The sequence below is a fragment of the Eleutherodactylus coqui genome, chromosome 2 (genome assembly GCF_035609145.1).
Source record: "Eleutherodactylus coqui strain aEleCoq1 chromosome 2, aEleCoq1.hap1, whole genome shotgun sequence".
NCBI classification, from domain to species: domain Eukaryota; kingdom Metazoa; phylum Chordata; class Amphibia; order Anura; family Eleutherodactylidae; genus Eleutherodactylus; species Eleutherodactylus coqui.
The window spans coordinates 155,761,577-155,785,797 of NC_089838.1; the positions used below are offsets into that span (position 1 = coordinate 155,761,577).

Consider the following 24,221-nt stretch of genomic DNA (forward strand, 5'->3'; position numbering starts at 1 on the left):
CTAGGTAGATGTGCAAGAGTGTCCTAATAATCATATTTTTCTCACTAAATAAAGAAAAAATAGGCAGCATCAGTGGTGCAAAAAGTCATCCGTTTGGATATATCTTTATTCCTCAATGTTCCATATACAGCTGAACATTGGGGAATAAAGATATATCCGACTGGATGACTTTTTGCACCACTGATGCTGCCTATATTTACTTTATTTGGACTATATTTTGGATCTTGGTCTGATCCTTGGGAGGCCTGCATCTTATAATCACTCCACCGTGTGTCGGTTCCCTGGCGGTTGCTGCTGTCAAATTTTGCTTTCATATTTTTCTCACAGGTGAATAAGCAATGTGTACTTTATAATTATTGTAGATACTACATATCATTCCTCCTTGTATAGACATCCTGCTGATTCTGTGATAGACTTGCATTTATACTGAGCAATCCGTCTCAGGAGGCAAAGCTGCAGGAGGAGGGAGGGAGCAGTCTTGTGAACCAATGATGAGACAGCCAATGTGTCTGCCTGAACCAATGATGAGACAAGAGACGTATCTTAGACTACCTCTAACTCCCTGTAGACATTGCAGATAAACTGTTGTCACATAATACAGTTCTGCCCTAATGTAGCAGAGCTAAACATCAGGCAAACAGTAATATCTAGAATAAATAAACAGCAGGTAATCATTTCCTGTAAGTACCTATCATTTTAAGGTTCTTAACTGGTAAATCACTTTAAACTCTGGTTCAAACCATAGCTGTCACCACTATACTCAGTTGTCGATATGATTACATTTAGTGGATACAGCCCGTAATCCTATCAAATCCAGTGTTAGATTTCGTTCAGCATTCAAATTTCCCTGTATAGCTCTTATGTCAGACAAGGTCCGACACATGTTTCTAACACTAGGCAGGACAGCTCTTCGATGCTGGAAGCTGTTCTGCCTATGTATATTACACTATGCAGGACAGCAGTGGGGAACAGGGGGGAGCTCTCTCTCTTTCTCCCCCACCCCCACTCCCCTCTGCAACTGCCCGCTCACCCCCGGCGCCCCCTGAATCTTTTCGCCCGAGTAGTCAGTTACTCGAAAAATTGATTCCGAAATCGCCCTAAACGAATACATTTGCTCATCTCTAATATACATATTTACAGGATTATTAAAAATGATCTTCCCGATGCCTCAAATTTAATTTTCAAAAAATTGCTAATAAAATCATCAGAACACTTTATTTTTATGCGTTTTTATTAGAGATGAGCGAACACCAAAATGTTCGGGTGTTCGTTATTCGGAACGAACTTCCCGTGATGCTCGAGGGTTCGTTTCGAACAACGAACCCCATTGAAGTCAATGGGCGACCAGAACATTTTTGTATTTCGCCGATGCTCGCTAAGGTTTTCATGTGTGAAAATCTGGGCAATTCAGGAAAGTGATGGGAATGACACAGTGACGGATAGGGCAGGCGAGGGGCTACATGTTGGGCTGCATCTCAAGTTCACAGGTCCCACTATTAAGCCACAATAGCGGCAAGAGTGGGCCCCCCCCCCTCCCAACAACTTTTACTTCTGAAAAGCCCTCATTAGCATGGCATACCTTTGCTAAGCACCACACTACCTCCAACAAAGCACAATCACTGCCTGCATGACACACCACTGACACTTCTCCTGGGTTACATGCTGCCCAACCGCACCCCCTCCCCCCCACAGCGCACACCAAACTGTCCCTGCGCAGCCTTCAGCTGCCCTCATGCCACACCACCCTCATGTCTATTTAGAAGTGCGTCTGCCACGACGAGGGACCGCAGGCACACACTGCACAGGGTTGGCACGGCTAGGTAGCGACCCTCTTTAATAGGGGCGGGGCGATAGCCCACAATGCTGTACAGAAGCAATGAGAAATATAATCCTGTGCCACCGCCATCAGGAGCTGCACACCTGGGCATAGCAATGGGGAACCTATGTGCCACACACTATTCATTCTGTCAAGGTGTCTGCATGCCCCAGTCAGACTGGTAATATGCACCTTAACAGTAACCGCGTTGGTGGTAATGTGGTGGTGACTGCGGACCTAGTAGCACGGTTGTATTTTGTTGGTTTTCGGAATGTGGCCAGGATTAAGTAGGCCGTGGCGGGGGGATGGTGGGGGGGCTCTCTTGTAGTGTCGGTAAAGGTGAAATTCTTGGACTGCCACCAGACGAACCAATGCAAAGGCATTTGCCAACAATGTTTTCCCTGTTGGAGGAGGAGGGGGATGTTTTTGAGGCACTACGTGTCCTCTCCACGTGTCCGTGGTTATATGCACCTTAACAGTAACCGCGTTGGTGGTAATGTGGTGGTGACTGCGGACCTAGTAGCACGGTTGTATTTTGTTGGTTTTCGGAATGTGGCCAGGATTAAGTAGGCCGTGGCGGGGGGATGGTGGGGGGGCTCTCTTGTAGTGTCGGTAAAGGTGAAATTCTTGGACTGCCACCAGACGAACCAATGCAAAGGCATTTGCCAACAATGTTTTCCCTGTTGGAGGAGGAGGGGGATGTTTTTGAGGCACTACGTGTCCTCTCCACGTGTCCGTGGTTATATGCACCTTAACAGTAACCGCGTTGGTGGTAATGTGGTGGTGACTGCGGACCTAGTAGCACGGTTGTATTTTGTTGGTTTTCGGAATGTGGCCAGGATTAAGTAGGCCGTGGCGGGGGGATGGTGGGGGGGGCTCTCTTGTAGTGTCGGTAAAGGTGAAATTCTTGGACTGCCACCAGACGAACCAATGCAAAGGCATTTGCCAACAATGTTTTCCCTGTTGGAGGAGGAGGGGGATGTTTTTGAGGCACTACGTGTCCTCTCCACGTGTCCGTTCCATGTCAGCAATAGTAGCACTCAAGACAGGCCCCAGTAACAATTCTGAAGCAGCAGTATAGCGGGAGCGCAGTCTTCGTTCCATGTAAGCAATAGTAGCACTCAAGACAGGCCCCAGTAACAATTCTGAAGCAGCAGTATAGCGGGAGCGCAGTCTTCGTTCCATGTAAGCAATAGTAGCACTCAAGACAGGCCCCAGTAACAATTCTGAAGCAGCAGTATAGCGGGAGCGCAGTCTTCGTTCCATGTAAGCAATAGTAGCACTCAAGACAGGCCCCAGTAACAATTCTGAAGCAGCAGTATAGCGGGAGCGCAGTCTTCGTTCCATGTAAGCAATAGTAGCACTCAAGACAGGCCCCAGTAACAATTCTGAAGCAGCAGTATAGCGGGAGCGCAGTCTTCGTTCCATGTAAGCAATAGTAGCACTCAAGACAGGCCCCAGTAACAATTTTGAAGCAGCAGTATAGCGGGAGCGCAGTCTTCGTTCCATGTAAGCAATAGTAGCACTCAAGACAGGCCCCAGTAACAATTCTGAAGCAGCAGTATAGCGGGAGCGCAGTCTTCGTTCCATGTAAGCAATAGTAGCACTCAAGACAGGCCCCAGTAACAATTCCGAAGCAGCAGTATAGCGGGAGCGCAGTCTTAGTTCCATTTCAGTAGCCTTAGTATAGCCAAGGCACAAGTGACATTTATGTAGCTAAAGTGTAGGCCAACCCCACACACCTTTCTGTACCATGAGTGCAGGCGAAGAACATAGAAATTACTATGATTACACTGTAGGTGAGGGCCCCAAAAAATTGGTGTACCAACAGTACTAATGTACCTCAGTAAAAATTGGCCATGCCCAACCAAGATGGCAGGTGAATCGCTTTGGTTAATGTGGCTTAAGTGGTAACTAGGCCTGGAGGCAGCCCAGTGTAACGAAAAATTGGTTCAAGTTAAAGTTCCAACGCTTTTAAGCTAATTGAAACTTATAAAAATTGTTCAGAAAAATTATTTGAGTGAGCCTTGTGGCCCTAAGAAAAATTGCCCGTTCAGCGTGATTACGTGAGGTTTCAGGAGGAGGAGCAGGAGGAGGAGGAGGAGGAATATTAGACACAGATTGATGAAGCAGAAATGTCCCCGTTTTGGATGGTGAGAGAGAACGTAGCTTCCATCCGTGGGTGCAGCCTACGTATTGCTTACGTATCGCTGCTGTCCGCTGGTGGAGAAGAGAAGTCTGGGGAAATCCAGCCTTTGTTCATCTTGATGAGTGTTAGCCTGTCGGCACTGTCGGTTGACAAGCGGCTACGCTTATCTGTGATGATTCCCCCAGCCGCACTAAACACCCTTTCCGACAAGACGCTAGCCGCAGGACAAGCAAGCACCTCAAGGGCATACAGGGCTAGTTCAGGCCACGTGTCCAGCTTCGACACCCAGTAGTTGTAGGGGGCAGAGGCGTCACCAAGGATGGTCGTGCGATCCGCTACGTACTCCCTCACCATCCTTTTACAGTGCTCCCGCCGACTCAGCCGTGACTGGGGAGCGGTGACACAGTCTTGGTGGGGAGCCATAAAGCTGGCCAGGCCCTTAAAGACTGTTGCACTGCCTGGGATGTACATGCTGCTCGATCTACGCACATCCCCTGCTACCTTGCCCTCGGTACTGCGCCTTCTGCCACTAGCGCTGTCGGCTGGGAATTTTACCATCAGCTTGTCCGCAAGGGTCCTGTGGTATAGCAACACTCTCGAACCCCTTTCCTCTTCGGGAATCAGAGTGGGCAGGTTCTCCTTATACCGTGGATCGAGCAGTGTGTACACCCAGTAATCCGTCGTGGCCAGAATGCGTGCAACGCGAGGGTCACGAGAAAGGCATCCTAACATGAAGTCAGCCATGTGTGCCAGGGTACCAGTACGCAACACATGGCTGTCCTCACTAGGAAGATCACTTTCAGGATCCTCCTCCTCCTCCTCCTCCTCCTCAGGCCATACACGCTGAAAGGATGACAGGCAATCAGCCGGTGTACCGTCAGCAGCGGCCCAAGCTGTCTCTTCCCCCTCCTCCTCATCCTCCTCATGCTCCTCCTCCTCCTCCTGTACGCGCTGAGAAATAGACAGGAGGGTGCCCTGACTATCCAGCGGCATACTGTCTTCCCCCGCCCCCGTTTCCGAGCGCAAAGCAGCTGCCTTTATGGTTTGCAGGGAATTTCTCAAGATGCATAGCAGAGGAATGGTGACGCTAATGATTGTAGCATCGCCGCTCACCACCTGGGTAGACTCCTCAAAATTACCAAGGACATGGCAGATGTCTGCCAACCAGGCCCACTCTTCTGAAAGGAATTGAGGAGGCTGACTCCCACTGCGCCGCCCATGTTGGAGTTGGTATTCGACTATAGCTCTACGTTGTTCATAGAGCCTGGCCAACATGTGGAGCGTAGAGTTCCACCGTGTGGGCACGTCGCACAGCAGTCGGTGCACTGGCAGCTTAAAGTGATGTTGCAGGGTGCGCAGGGTGGCAGCGTCCGTGTGGGACTTGCGGAAATGTGCGCAGAGCCGGCGCGCCTTTACGAGCAGGTCTGACAAGCGTGGGTAGCTTTTCAGAAACCGCTGAACCACCAAATTAAAGACGTGGGCCAGGCATGGCACGTGCGTGAGGCTGCCAAGCTGCAGAGCCGCCACCAGGTTACGCCCGTTGTCACACACGACCATGCCCGGTTGGAGGCTCAGCGGCGCAAGCCAGCGGTCGGTCTGCTCTGTCAGACCCTGCAGCAGTTCGTGGGCCGTGTGCCTCTTATCGCCTAAGCTGAGTAGTTTCAGCACGGCCTGCTGACGCTTGCCCACCGCTGTGCTGCCACACCGCGCGACACCGACTGCTGGCGACATGCTGCTGCTAACACATCTTGATTGCGAGACAGAGGAGGAGGAGGAGGAGGAGGGTGCTTTAGTGGAGGAAGCATACACCTCCGCAGATACCAGCACCGAGCTGGGGCCCGCAATTCTGGGGGTGGGTAGGACGTGAGCGGTCCCAGGCTCTGACTCTGTCCCAGCCTCCACTAAATTCACCCAATGTGCCGTCAGGGAGATGTAGTGGCCCTGCCCGCCTGTGCTTGTCCACGTGTCCGTAGTTAAGTGGACCGTGGCAGTAACCGCGTTGGTGAGGGCGCGCACAATGTTGCGGGAGACGTGGTCGTGCAGGGCTGGGACGGCACATCGGGAAAAGTAGTGGCGACTGGGAACTGAGTAGCGCGGGGCCGCCGCCTCCATGATACTTTTGAAGGACTCAGTTTCCACAACCCTATACGGCAGCATCTCAAGGCTGATGAATTTTGCTATGCGGACGGTTAACGTTTGAGCGTGCGGGTGCGTGGCGGCGTATTTGCGCTTGCGCTCGAACACTTGCGCAAGCGACGGCTGAACGGTGCGCTGAACTACACTGCTGGATGGGGCCGAGGACAGCGGAGATGAGGGTGTGGGTGCAGGCCATGAGGCGGTAGTGCCTGTGTCCTGAGAGGGGGGTTGCATCTCAGTGGCAGGTTGGGGCACAGGGGGAGAGGCAGGGGTGCAAACCGGAGGCGGTGAACGGCCTTCGTCCCACCTTGTGGGGTGCTTGGCCATCATATGTCTGCGCATGGTGGTGGTGGTGAGGCTGTTGGTGTTGGCTCCCCGGCTGAGCTTTGCGCAACAAAGGTTGCACACCACTGTTCGTCGGTCGTCAGGCGTCTCTGTGAAAAACTGCCAGACCTTAGAGCACCTCGGCCTCTGCAGGGTGGCATGGCGCGAGGGGGCGCTTTGGGAAACACTTGGTGGATTATTCGGTCTGGCCCTGCCTCTACCCCTGGCCCTGGCCACCGCACTGCCTCTTGCAACCTGCCCTGCTGATGCCCTTGACTCCCCCTCTGAAGACCTGTCCTCCTGAGTAAGCGTTGCACACCAGGTGGGGTCAGTCACCTCATCGTCCTGCTGCTCTTCCTCCGAATCCTCTGTGCGCTGCTCCCTTGGACTTACTGCCCTTACTACTACCTCACTGCAAGACAACTGTGTCTGATCGTCATCGTCCTCCTCACCCACAGAAAGTTGTTGAGACAGTTGGCGGAAGTCCCCAGCCTCTTCCCTCGGACCCCGGGAACTTTCGAATGGTTGGGCATCAGTGACGATAAACTCCTCTGGTGGGAGAGGAACCGCTGCTGCCCAATCTAAGCAGGGGCCCGAGAACAGTTCCTGGGAGTGTTCCCGCTCCTGAGCAGGTGTCATTGTAGTGGAGTGAGGAGGCTGGGAGGAAGGAGGAGCAGCAGACAGAGGATTCGGATTTGCAGCAGTGGACGGCGCAGAACTGCGTGTTGACGATAGGTTGCTCGAAGCACTTTCTGCCATCCAGGACAGGACCTGCTCACACTGCTCATTTTCTAATAACCGTCTCCCGCGTGGACCCATTAATTGGGCGATGAATGTGGGGACGCCAGAAACGTGCCTCTCTCCTAATCGCGCAGCAGTCGGCTGCGACACACCGGGATCAGGAGCTCGGCCTGTGCCCACACCCTGACTTGGCCCTCCGCGTCCTCGGCCGCGTCCACGTCCTCTAGGCCTACCCCTACCCCTCAGCATGCTGTATTACCAGTGATTTGATTTCACAGGCAGGAAATAAATTGGCGCAAGACTGCAGGCCAAATATAATTTTTTCCCTTTTTGGAAAACGAAAGGCCCCACTGCCTCTAGTGAATGAATAATCTAAGTTTAATAACTGTGCTGTGTCCCTGCTAATGTGTCACAGAACGTGAGGGTAGCAGAGTTATTATAACTCTGGCAGAGCAGGTATTTTTTTTCCCAATTAAGGAAAGCAAATGGCGAAGCCAGCAGTAAAGCGTAGCTGGGTGCGTATGATTTAGCAATGTTTTTCACGCAGCTCACACGTGTCCACCGCCCGTAAGGACGGACAGAGGCTGGACAAATAGATTTGTTTTCACTTGTTTTTCCACCAAAAGGCAGCACTGCGTATATTCAATGAACATGAGAAGTTTAATAACTGTGCTGTGTCCCTGCTAATGTGTCACAGAACGTGAGGGTAGCAGAGTTATTATAACTCTGGCAGAGCAGGTATTTTTTTTCCCAATTAAGGAAAGCAAATGGCGAAGCCAGCAGTAAAGCGTAGCTGGGTGCGTATGATTTAGCAATGTTTTTCACGCAGCTCACACGTGTCCACCGCCCGTAAGGACGGACAGAGGCTGGACAAATAGATTTGTTTTCACTTGTTTTTCCACCAAAAGGCAGCACTGCGTATATTCAATGAACATGAGAAGTTTAATAACTGTGCTGTGTCCCTGCTAATGTGTCACAGAACGTGAGGGTAGCAGAGTTATTATAACTCTGGCAGAGCAGGTATTTTTTTTCCCAATTAAGGAAAGCAAATGGCGAAGCCAGCAGTAAAGCGTAGCTGGGTGCGTATGATTTAGCAATGTTGTTCACGCAGCTCACACGTGTCCACCGCCCGTAAGGATGGACAGAGGCTGGACAAATAGATTTGTTTTCACTTGTTTTTCCACCAAAAGGCAGCACTGCGTATATTCTATGAATAATAACTGTGTTGTGGCCCTGCCTATACAATTCTTTCCCTGCAGTATCAATGGAGGGTGGAATGCTCTGCAGAGGCGATTTTGAGAAGCCCAAAAAAAATGCAGCACAGCTAACAGCAGCCTGGACAGTACTGCACACGGATAAATATGGCCCTAGAAAGGACCGTTGAGGTTCTTGAAGGCTACACTCACTCCTAACACTCTCCCTGCCTATGCAGCACTTCTGTCCCTAATGCCAGGTGCAACGGTCTGCAGAGCCGATTTTGAGGAAAAAAAAATGCCACTGCTAACAGCAGCCAACACACAGCTATCAGTGGCCCTAATAAGGACCTTTGGGGGGTCTTGAAGCCTACACTAACTACCAATTCTTTCCCTACAGCAGCTCCGGTATAAACAGCACTGTCCCTCATCTAACTCACCAGGCATCTGAGGCGAGCCGCGGGAGGGGCCGACTTTTATATTAGGCGAACACCTGATCTCGCCAGCCACTCACAGCAGGGGGGTGGTATAGGGCTTAAACGTTGCAGGGGGAAGTTGTAATGCCTTCCCTGTCTTTCAATTGGCCAGAAAAGCGCGCTAACGTCTCAGGGAAGGAAGTGAAAGTAACCAGAACACCGCATGGTGTTCGTTACGAATAACGAACATCCCGAACACCCTAATATTCGCACGAATATCAAGCTCGGACGAACGCGTTCGCTCATCTCTAGTTTTTATGCGTTTCTGTTGAGTATTTCCAAGGAATCCCACCCAAAATAAACAAGGGCTGGGGAGTGTGCGGGTGGCAGGGAAGTTGGATTAGAAAGGGTTAATGATACTAGATTACAATGTTATAGCGGTTTAAACCCTTCGTTTATTATTTTGTGGATGTTCCACTCTTCATTTTTCATAACCAATGCTGAAACTTTTGGTTCCAGGGAGATAATATTGATTCTGATGCTGTGAAAGGAGAAGTGCTGAAAGTTGGTAACAAGAGCTGTGAAATCATTCAATCCAAATCAGATTTTGTTTCTTGTGCCGTTTCCAATGACTTGATCAAAAGCAACAGTGAGCTGAAAATAGAGGTATGATCTGTTCCTATTTGTCCATATCTGAACGTCCTGTTGTCTGCATACATTTGTTTCTGCATTATTACTGAAGGTCAGTGTGTTCTCTCCTCATCATTTTGCACTATAGTTTGTTCAGCTACTGTTTATTGAAATTTCAAAATGTCTTTTTACGCAAATCATGAATAATTAAGCTGCATGCCTGCTGTGAATTACAAAACTTCTATCACTTGTAGCATGTGTAGAGCTCAGATGTAATTATCTGAAGAAGATGCACAAGGCAGGTGCGCTTCTGGCTGTTAGAACCCCCACTGGGTATTCAGACCGATTCACAATGTAGCGCACATACACAACCTGTTCCAGCATTTTTATTAAGAGATGAACATGTAATTGTTGTTAACATTGTGTGTTAAATATGATTGCCTAGGGAAATCACAAAAGACCTCATTGTTCTCATGATATAACATTAGAGAACCATCGGCTGACTTTAGTAGGAGGTGTAGTAGAAGGAAATTTTGCAGACCTGGTCAAAAATTATAATGTATATGAACACAACAACTGGAAAAGTTATGCAAAAATTTAAGTGGTTTTCTGGCAATCTTAGTGTTCACAATCAGTGATGAGCAATTAGTAGAATAATCAGTTTGGGTCGTATCGGGCCAATTTCACAAAAATTATAGTGAATCGGGACGGTTGATTCCGACTCCCAATAAAATTAATGGGAGTAAAAATTGGGCTCACTGATTCTCCCTCTAGAAGGTCCTCAATGCAGCCAAATCCCCCCAAATTGCATAGGAGTACTGCCATACATTTGGGGAACATTGCGATTCTCTCAAAAATTGGGCGAAATAGTGTACAACAGTGTAGGGGTCAATCGTAGCACAGGCATATCAATAAAAACAAAACAAGGGCCCACGTAGGGTTTCCTAGATCAAAAAAAATGCCAAAGAAGATATTACACATGCTACTTGTTTAAAAACAATGTCAGAAATTTGCCAGGTGAACGGGTTGGATTTTGTCACACATCTGTGCCAATATGGAGGGTGAAAGCTGGTATGGCAAAAGTTAAGGAAGAAAAGGAGGAGGGAGTGAGGAAGGGATAGACAAGAATGAATATCCCACATTTCTTGCGGGTATCGTGAAATATGGACCACCGCTTTCGGCTTCATGCCCCACCTGAAGGACATTGACCCAGTGTTCTATTAAGGATATGTAATGCAACTGGTCATACTTGCTGGACTATGTGTCCATGGTCAGATACACCCTATCACTGATAGCGTTCTTCATTGTCATCACTAAATTCAATTTTCCTACGATTTTCGCCAAGAATTGGTTTGGACTAACCTAATTCGATTTGCGAAAATCTGGACAATTTGATCGCTCAGCCGATCAAGATGAGCAACTTTGTTCATAATGATGGCACTTTATGTAACCATGGTGGCCAATCATTGTCAACAGCAATTTCATCCATAGTAGTTTTCTGATTGATATCTTTTTAAACCTTTTTTTTAGAACAAAGATACCTTTTAACCCTTTCCAATCCACTGTATGACGTCTGAAGACATTAGGATTTAAGGCTGTACAGCTCCAATGTTGAAAGACAACCGTCGGGGTTCTCTTACTGTATATTGCCAGCCTCTCTGCTGTCAGAGCCTATCCAACGTGTCACCTCATGCAGTACTGGCTTTAGCCAGCATATAGCACCATTGTATAATGGCAGAAAAAGAGTAAGCCCACTAGGAAAACCAGGATACAAATTGGATTGGAAAGGGTTAAACTACAAACATATATGATTGCATGATATTTTTATTAATACATTTTACAACATTTAGCTTCTGCAGGAATCCTCCTCAATTGTCATTGGTAAAGTGAAAATCCAACCAAACCACAATTATACAGGAATCATTACTGGAGTTCTGTCTTGTGTTATACTGCTTTTGGCTGTATTGGGAGTTTACCTACATATAAAGAAGAAAAAACAGCTCAAAGGTAAAACTGTTCGTTCTTCAATTACTTTGCGTTCCTCTGTTCACTACGAAGGACTACTTCTAACAATATGTCTTTACAGATATAGGCAGCGAGCGAGTCCTATTTGATGGTAGGGTACATACACCTCACTTGGATAGACTTGTGAGTGCAAGGAGTGTGAGTCCTACAACCGAGATGGTATCCAGTGAATCTGTGGACTACCGGTCTACCTTTCCGGAAGGTAGGAGTCCTTTATTATTCAGCACTGTTCATGTAGTAATACATTCATCTAAAAAGATTTGTTCTGTATAATTGTTGCATTTCTTGCCACAGCATTTATAATTATATAATGACCTGATATTTCTGGGACTACAAACCTCGGGGGGACATAATAGCATAGAATATGTTCAGGCTCCATAAACATTTAGTGTGTGTTGAACCTTTGGAAATTGCCATGTCTATGATGTCTATGATCAGCTTTATGTGTTGGACCTATTGATTTATATCATCATTTTCATGGACGAGAATAGCACAGGCGTTTTATGGCGTCCATATTGCCTGGCACATGTGCTGTCCAATACGATTTGTGCCTAAGTTTCTCAGGCGAAGTTGCATACGGCCGTCTGTATACAACTTTCGGTTGTATTCACATTCAGCAGATTTGTTGCAGATGTTTCTTCAACTGAAAACCAGATCCATAGATCTGGATGAAGCTGTTTCCACAGCAAGTGATGCTTCTCTGCAAGCCTCATTCAGATGAATGGGACAGTCACAGACATTTCTGCAACAAATATGTCACGTACAAGGCGCACTAAGGCATAGCCGGTGTCCATGATATTCGGTAGATGTGTCAGGTCTCGGCAAGCAAAGAAATAGGTTCTAATTCTAATATTTACTCACGTAGCCACTGGAAGCGAATACAGTTATCAATCATTACACAGGTGAAACAACACTCTACGTTCTGCACTGCCAGAAACTCTGTGTTTTTTAGGTTGATGACTCTCCTGTGAATCAGCATGCTTGTTCCTCGTGATTCACCTTGTATTATGGATACTGTAGCAGATTGCAACACACACATCCCTGTTAATATTTTCCCCAAGGATTAATGTCAAGATTTCTTCAAAAGTGAATTCCTGTTCCAGCACTCTTATACAGGATGAATATAAGTGGTCTCTCACTTGCAACAAGTTCCATAAGGTTAACAAATATGAACTTCCACGACTCTTAATTGTCCCTTTTAAGACTACCACCAAAAAAATTGAAAACTGACTGTCTGGGTTATTTAAATTAAACAAAAGTCAATAATACATGTAATGGTAAACTTTTTCCCAGAGTCTATGGGGTCTAGTGTAAAGGATCCATCCAGGGGTGTTACTATAGGGAATGCAGGGGATATGTTTGCACTTGGGCCCAGGACCCTTAGGGGGCCTATAAGGTCTATCTTCTACATAGAGGGAGCCTAGTAGCTTGAATAAAGCATTATAGTTGGGGGGCTGTGTTGCATTGCGGCCCTGAATTTTCAAGTTACTTCTCTGGGAATGAGTACAGATGGGGAGGGGGGGGGGCAGCTAAACCTTTGCACCTGGGCCCCTGAGCCTTTAGTTAAGCCCTTGGATCCATCAATAAGAAGTTGGAAGCTTGAGGTTCTTCTGCACATCCACATACAAAGGGCTAGTGTTGGGGAGATCCTGGTGAATGTAATGTCTTTCAGTGATAACAGGTTTGTTTATTACAGGGAAGATTATTGGTGCTCTTTTATTAGCACTATACTATGAAGTTATGGGAATTACAGGTGGTACTGTATCTGGTACTTTGGAAAGTAGTTATAAAGTAGTGCTGCATGCTGTAGCATTAGTGCTGACAGACGTTACATGTTAAAAGATTATTCCACAAAAGCAGGATATAAAAGGGTACGTCTTGGAGATTTCTAGATGAAAGGCACAACAGCCTGATGCCTGCAAGTTGAGTAAGTCATGAGATGACCAATGGTTGAACCCTAGAGATGCAAAGAAAGCCAGAATAGTATCTCAGTTATAATGCTGGTTTTGAGCCCACATTTGTCTAGCCATATAGCTGTAACTGATAGTTTAATCTTCTGAAGCCGGATGATGGTTGCCGTGTTCTCACTTGCAGCGCAGCCGAAGGACTTGTTCAGATGTTCACATCACATTGTCTACTTCAGCTCCATCTGATGATAGAAAACAAGCAACATCTTCTTTCCTTTTCTATCTGCTTCTCTGCATTCCTGATAAGATGAAGATGGCTAGGAACATTCCCATTCCTAAGATTGCAGGATATGAATCACCTCCTGGCATTTCCTTGGTTTCATAGTTACTGAACCTTGATCTTAAAACTGAACACATGTAATTTCATATGTAGCATGCAGTGTCTCCTACAGGAAATATGACAGTAATAGTCTTCTACCATGAAACTAGGAATAATGTTAAAGGTTAAGTAAAAAATGACATTTTAACTTTCTTTACTTACATGTCATAAAATCCACTTTAGTTCTTTTCTCGTACACTTCTATGAATGTCTAATGACAGAAAGCTCAGTTTTTCACATATTCTTTAAAGAGTATCTGCACTTTTGGAAAACCTTTGACATGATATAGAGAATCTTTGAAAAATATTGCATTTGCCAACATGCAATTTTCACGGCGATACAAAGCAGTTCTGATTAGAAATCGCATCACTTCTGTGAAATTGCAATCCTCACGTGTTTCACATGCATGATAGGATTGCAAGTGTTTCCCGTTGACTTTAATGGGAAATATCGCATGTCTTTCAAGGCCCCATTGAAAACAATGGGTGAGGCGTTCCCAAAGATAGAACATATTGTTGTGCATGAATCCATTTAAATGAATGTATTTCACATTCATGCAAGTTTTGTGTGCATCGTTCATGTGAATGTGCCCTAATTTGGCCAGTTTTAGCCTTTAGATTATTTTGTCTGATAGTTGATCATAACCCGAACCTTTATCGTAATAGATGTCATAAAATGTGTAGGTTCTTTTTCCTCTCCTTGTTGCATCTGGTTTGTCACAGGTCTGTCAGTCAATTGAAATATCAGGTCTATGGTTGGTCTAAATCTCAAAAGGAGACTTTACAAATGTATGATAATAAAATCGGATCCAAATGAGACCACGCAGTGAGACATCTCCCAGTGTTTGGCCACCTTAAAAACTGTCTTATTAAAAAGTAGACATTTACTCTTCTCTACTCTTATGTGGCCGATTGCTTTTCTTCAGCTTCATCTTATAGGATAGAATTAGAGATGAGCGAGTATACTCACTAAGGCAAACTACTCGAGTGAGTAGTGCCTTATGCGAGTACCTGCCCGCTCGTCTCTAAAGATTCGGGTGCCGGCAGGGAGCGGTGGGGAGAGCGGGGGAGAGATCTCACTCTCACTCTCTCCCCCCTGCTGCTCCCTGCTCACTCCCGCAACTCACCGCTCTCCCCCGCCGGCACCCGAATCTTTAGAGACGAGCGGGCAGGTACTCACAAAAGGCACTACTCGCTCGAGTAGTTTGCCTTAGCAAGTACGCTCGCTCATCTCTAGATAGAATGGAATTCACTTGAGGTTTTTTAAATGCTTATATTCATTACATATAGTTAAAGTAATTGCTGTTGATCAAAACCTGCCTACATCTTCATTTAGAGTTTTTTATCCTTTAAACATTATAGATCAGTTTCCAAACTCAACTCATAGTGGATCGTGCCGAACAGCTGAGTATCCTCACAGAGACCTCTCGCCTATAATGTCAAGTGGAGACTCAGACATTGTCAGCCCATTGTTGCAGTCATATGTCCATATTGATTTAAGTGCCTTAAGTGCAGACCTTGTGAAAGAAATAGAACACATGGTTATTGGTGTGGACCGTCTCCTAGTACATTTTAATAAAATAATAGGAAGAGGTAAGAATTTGCTTTATACTAAATAAATCCATGTTATAATATGAAGATATAAAAAAAAAACTAATAATGGCCCTGTACGCTGCATGGAATGAAATAACTAGATGTTATTACATTTCAGGACACTTTGGATGTGTGTATCACGGTACGCTTTTAGACACTGATGGGAAGAAATTACACTGTGCAGTGAAATCTCTAAACCGTAAGTGTAATGGAGAATGTACGCTTGTGGACTCAATCTATATGTACTATCAGCATAACCAGATGCCTACGAAGTGCATGCACTAGGCTGTTGAAATACTTAATTTACCAGATCCTAATGTTGTAAGATGGACACACAACTCTTTCTCTAAAGCAAACTGATAACCACAGGTCAGCTCTTGGATCCATCAATGGAGAAATGTAGTATTACATGCTGGACACTCGAATAGCCAACCATGTAACTACCATGGATGGGCTACCATGACCAGAGGTAGCTGTCCCCTCAGAGCCATAGAAGAGGGTCCTGGGTAGAGGATCCACTCTGTACCATCCATATACCTTAATAGGGGATATTTTTAATTAGACAAATCCATTTTATTTGATAGATAATCCATAAATAATAGCACGAAGCAATGGGTGAATTGCAATAACAGAACACATTTCTCCCCTCTATTTTTTTCTATACACCTACAGAATCAGCTTCTTCTTGTACTGCTGTGAGGCTTATTATAACAGACTGGAAAAATTGAGATTTCACAATAATTTTTCCCTCTTTACACAATATTATTTCATTTCCTGATGATTTCCCCTTTTGATTGCTCAGCATATGTAAATAAAAGAAGTGAATTTACTATCAAGTGTACTACTTATTTTAAAAGAGTTTTCCAGGAATACAATATTGATGACGTAGCAATAGGATAGACTATCAATATCAGATTGGTGGGGCTGGTTTATCAGAACTACTGCAAAAAGAAGAGGAGGCAGTTGTCTCTAAACAGATTCCAGACCACGTTTTTTACCAGCCCTTTAAAAATAAAATCGCTAATCTAATTGGTTGCTGGGGGGGTAACTAATCCACTTATTCTTTCCAGTTTTTATAATTCTCCCCAGTTAGGGGGGGGTCTCAGACGAAAGGATTTTAATTGCGGAATCCACAATCGCCGTTCACATGGACTTTCCACGGGCAAAATGCAGGTATTAACCTTGCGTGTGAGCTGCGGGTATCTGCGTCATCGCTAAGTGACGGTGCGGGAAATACAAAAAAATATAAAAAACCTGTACTGCCTGCAAGTGCCGTACGCAGGGTCACTGGCTAGGCTCAAAGCTGGAATCTGCTGCAGGCCTCCCGTATGCAGAATCCTGTCCGGTCCGGTGAGTCCGGCCATAGTTGTTTATTTGTACATCAAAAGTTAGTGAACTGTTTATCACGAAACTTAGTGGTGAAACATTTTGATCACATGACTTGATGTATGTCTTTCCTCTCTGAAGCATCTACTCTTTGCAGTTCACCATTGTTCATATATGTCACTAGACTGACTTTTGTCTTCTTTGCATCTTTAAGGTATTACAGATATTGAAGAAGTTTCACAGTTTCTCAAAGAAGGTATAATCATGAAAGATTTCAGTCATCCCAATGTTTTGTCCCTGTTGGGCATCTGTCTGCCCACAGAAGGATCCCCCCTTGTAGTATTGCCATTCATGAAGCATGGAGACCTCAGAAACTTTATCCGAAATGAATCCCATGTAAGTACATGCAGCATTTATCACATAGAAAGAGCTCAGGACAATTCATAGCTGTTCCTATAAAAAAAAAATCTAACTTTTTCTTAAGGCAGTATGCTACATCTGCAAGTCGAATATTTAAAAAAGAAGAATGGGGATACATTAATATAAACTGCATTACTTTACTTTTACTAGCAAGCATGGTGTTCTCATATTAACAATGCTGTATCATGCTGGATGACCTTGAAAACAATGAAGCATGATGCATGAGCACATTTGTAAAGCTATGCATAATACTGGAGCTGGCCAGCCCCGCAGCCACTGTCTAAACCAATTTCTCCTGAATGAACAAACGAATGAATGAAGAGATAGGGTCAGGACCTACGGTATGGACACAAGTGCCGGATATGAAGTTGGGTTACAGAGACAGCACTGTAGACAATCCTCTGAGATTTTGTTTTGGAAGGTCTATCAGCAGAATACAGGTTGACGTTTTTTCTGCAGTTCAGCAACTAAATACAAACTGCTATAGAGTGTCATAAAATAACACATTTACATCTATATTAACCCTTTCCAATCCACTGTCTGACCTGTGAAGACATTATGATTTAGGGCTGTAGAGCTCCGATGTTGGAAGACGTCCGTCAGGGTTCTCTTACTGTATATTGCCAGCCTCTCTGCTGTCGGAGCCTATCCAACGTGTCACCTCATGCAGTACTGACTTTAGCCAGACTATAGCGCCGTTGTATAACGGCAGAAAAAAGAGTAAGCCCCCTAGGAAAACCAGGATGGAAATTGGATTGGAAAGGGTTAAGTATATAAAGTTGAGCATCATTACCCGACACTGGCTATAGAAGCAAGTGGCGATTATTAGGGAAAAAATCAGGAGGGGCAGCTGCTAGATACCATAGTATTCTTCATTGAAAAGCCATACAGTATGAAATGTTGCTTTCAGCTGAAGATGTACAGTTGTTACTTATTTAAAGTTTTTCATATGTTCATTGCAATATAATGCATATTTTAATGTTTTTTCTGTTTTATTTTAGAACCCAACAGTGAAAGATCTCATAGGGTTTGGTCTACAGGTCGCTAAGGGGATGGAATATTTAGCAAGCAAAAAGTTTGTACACAGAGATCTGGCAGCAAGGAATTGTATGTAAGTAAGATAATCTGGCTCCTAATCTGCATTTAGTATGATAAACTACTTTCCTCTATGAATACATAAATTCATTGTCCAGGTTGTTGTAAAAGTTTTATAAATGGGTATCATCAAGATATCAGCATATCAAACCAAAAATATCAGTAGAGAACAAAATCCCTAAACAGCGGCTCTCATACTTTGGACCTATCATGCAAGCCAAACAACATTGGTTCTTGGCACAGTTATTGGGTCGTGAAGAAGGGGACGACAAAGAACACGCTGGCTGGATACAAACATGCACAAGGAAGAACTGAAAGAAGCGGTCATGGATATGAAAGCATGGAGAACAGCAGAGGCGTAACTTGAAGCTACTGGGCCTATATGCAAAATCTGTAACACTGCCCCAAATGTAATGCTTTATTCATAGTACTGGGTTCCCTATATGGAGAAGAGAGGTCTTATGGGCCCCTAAGGCTCCTGGGCCCTGGTGCAACCGTATCCCCTGCATCCCCTATAGTTATGCACCTGGAGAACAGTGATCCATAAAGTGACTGAAAGTCGGCCTCCACTGAACAGATAATCATCATTAAGACAAATATGTATCATATTCATTGTTTTCCAAACCCAAACAGTTCAGGAGATGTAGCTCATCGTTTTGTCTGGTATCTGATGGAGCTGTTCATACTTGCCCATTTCAGGAAAACGGCTTTATCCTAATTGTCTCCTAACGCTTTACTATTGCAGCTGTATATGTGCAGCTTGTTCTGCTGCATTGGAAGAATATTACACACAGCCTGCAGAGTAATGTGTGTTGAGTACACTCCCAGCACAGGACTATGAATTTCACTGCACCAGTACCACCTGTATTCAGGTCCTTACATACTACATACATACTATGGACAATGCACCAGTGACTTGGACAGAATAAAGTAGATATGCTATGGGATTTTCCAGTTATGCGCCATTGATGGCTTATCCATTGATGGCCATCAATAGCAGATTGGTGAGGGTCCGCTGCTCAAGATCCCCACCAATTAACTGTCCAACCAGCTGCTGCACTCATTTTATAAAATGCTCCTAATTGTCAAAAGCAGATTTTATTGTCTAGATTGTTATATCAGGCTGAAATGTTGAAGAGGCTATGGCCAGGTCAACACAAAAAGACTGAGAAGTAACCATCTAGGTCTATAGTGCACTGCAAATGGACGATGAGCAGATCACTGTTCATTGACAATGCATTTTAGACTTTAAGATCCAGATGACCGGAACAGAATAGACATGCTTTCTTATTAACGTAAGCATAGCAAATGCTTTGTGTGCCAATTTTCATCCCAAAGGAACAATATTCATTCCAGGAAATGTGCAGGTCTTCTAAAAAGGGGTATCCAGTGAAACAAAAAAAAATTGCTTCCATGGAAAATTTAGGAAGCTGAAATGGTGTTAAAGAGAATTATGGTCTTAATGTTGGTTTTTCCCTTCTGGCATTGGAAGAGCTAGAGCTATGTACTTCCTTATGAATCATTGAATGTGGTGAATCGCCAATCAGGATCACATTATAAAGCGTTACTATTGCAGTTGTGATTATGTCCCATGACTCACAACCCCTGTCACAGAGAGATGGATGGATGGATGGACGGACGGACTGTAATGCCTACTGCAGGTTTGGTAATTCTGCATTGCCTGCCTGTCCTTGTAGAAATGTTTCCTGCACCATCTCAGCGGCCCCTCCTTTTATAGCTGTATTTGTAATTCTCAGATGATTGATGCAATGTCTGAGTCATTTCTCATTTCGACTTGTAGCAATAAAATCCGCATTTAATTAAAGGCAGGTCATTGTACTTAAAAAGTCTTTAAATTTACTATGACATAATGATTTTAACGCCATGGAGCTGTAAATTAAAGTTAAAGTGAATGGGTCAAAGGGCAAACAGGAGAAGTCTATGCTGCAGCAGTGTAACATAATCTATAAAGTAGGGAACAATACATTAGGAATGTTACATTGCTTTTACTGTGACCTGGAAGAATATGTTACTAAACAGAGATTCATTATAACAGCAAAATAGTTTCTGCATTGGTTGACGACTACAGATGTAGCAGAGCTAATTTGTCATGTTAGTTCATCTAAAAGCATTATTCTAATTAAATATGAGTTAAAAGATAGATGTTGGGTTTATTCTGCAATCTAGTGTTATTCTGCACCTTCACTTTCACAGGAAAACATAAAGGGGGATTGAAAGCTTATAGAAAATGCACATTAATCTGCGATTGCTCACTAGATGATTCCATTAGAACTCAAAAGTAGTCATTTTTCGTTATCTTCCCCGTTTTAGTACAACACCTTTGTTTTAATGCTGCCAGGGCTTCTGTGAGCAGAATTACCAATGTGAAGGGCTACAGTTCCCATGATTACTCTCACAGACATTGCCTTTAGCTATAGCTGCCTGTATGGCCCTCTAATAGAAGTAGCGCTGTAATTACTACTGAGACTGCTCTGCTACACACTGACACTGCGCGAGCTGCTGCCCAGCATGTGCAACTAACTCCCTCCAAAGACAGGGGGGTAAGGAGGGGGAAAAGCCAGGTAGCAGTGGAGATAGCAGCCAGCAAAGAGGGCAATATGTGACCTCCCACACTACAGGAAGACATCACATAAGCAGGAGATATGCAAATAAGGGAGATGGAATAATACCTCTGCAGCGCCACCTATTGGAAGGCAGCATTCCTGCAAGGCAATGTCAAACTCTTTATACAACTCTTTATAACAATGACTGAGAATTAAAAATCGAAAGCCAGAAAACCATATATATACAACTGTTTCAAGGTCTTTGCCCCTGATTAGTAGGTTTCTGGCTTGGCTAGTGAGACGCCTATGACGTGGGCCGGGAGGGTTATTCTCTCTCCTTAAGGAGAGCACCTAGAAGGTGAGTGAGGAGCTTTATAAGGCCATGCATGCTCCTCTCGGAAATATGCAAATGAGGAAGATGGAACACTACATCTGCAGCGCCACCTATTGGAAGGCAGCATTGCTGCAAACCAATGTCAAACTCTTTGTACAAGTCTTTATAACAATGACTGGGAATTGAAAGCCAAAATCCAGAAAACCATACACATATAGCTGTTTCGGGGTTCTTGCCCCTCAGGCAGAAGATAAACACTAGGAGCATGACCCTGCATGCAAGACTGGCTTATAAAGGCTTTTCAGCTGCAGAAAGTGATAAATCTTACTGCAGTTAAAACATTTGAAAACAATTTTTAAAGATCAGAAAACCCATTTAATATCCCCATACCATTAGTTGTTTATTGTATACCGAAAAGTTATTCCATTTTCCAATATACTTCTATACCAGTTCCTTACGTTTTTCAAGATATCAGATTGCATTGAATGGGAACTTTGAGTCTTCACTTCCAGAGGATAAAACTCTGTTTTGGTCATGTGATAGTCACATCACTGCATACCCAACTTTCAAGACAGAGCTCTGATAACTATACTCTATATGTTAAAAGCCATGCACCTGCGTGATCGGAGCCATGCTGTAGATCCTTGCAGAGCGAGTAGTCATCGCACCATTACGCAGTGAAGACTTAGTAAGGGGTGCAGTGCTGAATCAGCATCCCTCACTTCTCAAGGTCATTTGTAGGTCTCAGAGGTTAGGCCCCCACAATCATAAAGTGATGACATACTGTAGACATTTACCATCACTTCACAAGATGAAAATAATCCTTTAATGAGTGTACGTATTGATATTGCCATAGCTACATCTAGGAACATGGTTTTTGATAAGGATGTTGATTTCCAAATTTAGCATGTCCCATACACTAGTGATTCATTCTTATTCGGAGATGGTGGAATCAAAAAAAGTTAATACTATTCAGAATTAGAATGAAAATATGGCTACTTATAGCACAGAATAAACAAGGGTTACAACACTTATTTAATAAAAGCATAGTAGTGATTTGCCGTTAGTAACCAAGTGGAAGTTATTGAAGACATGAGAGAGCGAGAGAGATATTCCCATGACTATATAATAATTGGAAGACCTAGTGGACACTACACATGGCTTTAAACTCTTTTCATATTGAACCTCACAGTTTAATACTACATACAATGTATAATTAAGGATAAAGATGATAATTTAGGTCAGGCGTTCATTAGTGGGTCTCTGAAGAGACCTTTTTGTAAATGATTTTGATTTAATAGCCCTGCTAATCAGCTGATGTTGAGGAGCCCCCAAAGAGCTGCAATACCATTTAGGACCACTGCACAACGAAAGGTGTATTAAAACTGCCAACACATCACGACAGTCCATCCACAGAGGATCAGTCCTCATCCATCAACTGCACCATACCTTGAGAATGGCTCATACTGAGCCGAAATATAACTGGCTATATTTACTGCCAGAGTAAACTTGCAGTGATGATATGCTGACATCCAATCTCCTCTGCTATGGTGCTATTATGAGGATAGGTCATCAATATTATAGGACTGGAAAACCTCTTTAAACTTGGCACAACCCTTTTAATGTCAGAATGTGTTCCCAGAGGTTTTTGCTGGAATCTCGCATAAAGTTGTCATTATTTCCTAAATCAAGCATTATGAAAACGGTTCCTAAGTATATTATTTTTGTAGTATTGTTATGTTCAGGGTAAGGGCACAGGTCTATATATATATATATATATATATATATATATATATATATATATATATATATATATATATGAACTATCCATGCTCAGGAAATTTAATCATTGAGAATAATGGTTATAATGTAAAAGCCGTCAGCTATTCTGCTTACACACAGTACCCAGAGCAAACAGACATGGAGGTCCCTTCATTGGCTCGTTCTCTCTGCTTGCGGAGCCCAGCTCTCCTCTTTGCATATATCATATACACTGTTAAGAGTCGAGGTGCAGAAGTGGGTCTCCAATGATTTCTTTTTTTATATAACATTTCATATACTGTATGATTAATTCCTGAAGAGTAGGAGAGAGATTGGTTTGATATAGAACAAGGCATAGCAAAATGATTAAGTTCTTCATTTAATGTTCTTCTGTAGGCTTGACGAAACATTCACTGTCAAGGTGGCAGACTTTGGTCTTGCCAGAGATATTTACGATAAGGAATACTACAGTGTCCACAACAAGACTGGAGCCAAACTACCAGTGAAATGGATGGCCCTGGAAAGCCTGCAAACCCAAAAGTTCACCACGAAATCTGATGTGGTAATTATTTATTTACATATTCATGTATTTCATTACTGTTTAATTCAACCGATTTTTGTCACTTTTAATGCTGTTTTTGTGTTGAGACAAGTTAAAGGTTTTTTTCAGGCTGAAATCAGTTCTACCGCCTGGTCTGGCCTTGCCCCAATAACTATAGAGAATCTTTAAGGAATCTTTGAGAAATCTTATACACAGGGAAGCCATTAAAGAGAATCGGTCAGGTGTGATGAGTCCTATAAACTAAGTTTATGGGCTCAACGGACTGGGGCTGATGAGTCCATGGTGGTATCATTATTAGAGATGAGCGAGCGTACTTGTTAAGGCAAAATACTCGAGCGAGTATTGCCATTTTCAAGTACATGCCCGCTCGAGAGAAAAAATTTGGGGGCCGGCAGGGGTGAGCGGTGAGTTGCAGGAGTGAGCATGGGGGAGCGGGGGGGAGAGGGAGAGAGAGATCTCCCCCCGTTCTTACCCACTCTCCCCCGCCACCCCCGCCGGCCCCCGAATCTTTTGGCACGAGCGGGCTTGTACTCGAAAATGGCAATACTCGCTGTGTGAGTCCGTGCTTTTTGCAGGACGAGCTGTAGTTTCTATTGGTACCATTTTAGGGTACATAAAATTTTTGGATTCGTTTTTATTCAATTAATTCTTGAAAGCCAGATGATCAAGAAAAGCACAATTCTGGCATTGTGTATATTTTTTCCTGATGGCATTCACTGTGTGGGATAAGCAATGTAATATTTTAAGAGATTGGACTTTTATGCACGTGGCAATAAAGATATTTTTTTTTGCTTTGTTTTGATTTGTTCATGTTAACAATTGGAAAAGTTTTCTGTTTTAAGTTTAGTGTT

The 24,221-nt window shown here is 44.1% G+C and overlaps 1 protein-coding gene across 1 annotated transcript in view; it reads left to right on the plus strand.

Moving 5' to 3' along the window:
* MET (MET proto-oncogene, receptor tyrosine kinase) overlaps window positions 1–24,221 on the plus strand; it is a 131,502-nt gene that overhangs the window by 102,378 nt on the left and 4,903 nt on the right. Inside the window, exons 12-19 of the mRNA XM_066591808.1 lie at window positions 9,295–9,441; window positions 11,256–11,412; window positions 11,492–11,632; window positions 15,078–15,308; window positions 15,427–15,507; window positions 16,849–17,030; window positions 18,056–18,165; window positions 23,205–23,370. Coding sequence (XP_066447905.1) covers window positions 9,295–9,441; window positions 11,256–11,412; window positions 11,492–11,632; window positions 15,078–15,308; window positions 15,427–15,507; window positions 16,849–17,030; window positions 18,056–18,165; window positions 23,205–23,370 — 1,215 coding nt within the window. The remainder of the gene's footprint in view (window positions 1–9,294; window positions 9,442–11,255; window positions 11,413–11,491; window positions 11,633–15,077; window positions 15,309–15,426; window positions 15,508–16,848; window positions 17,031–18,055; window positions 18,166–23,204; window positions 23,371–24,221) is intronic.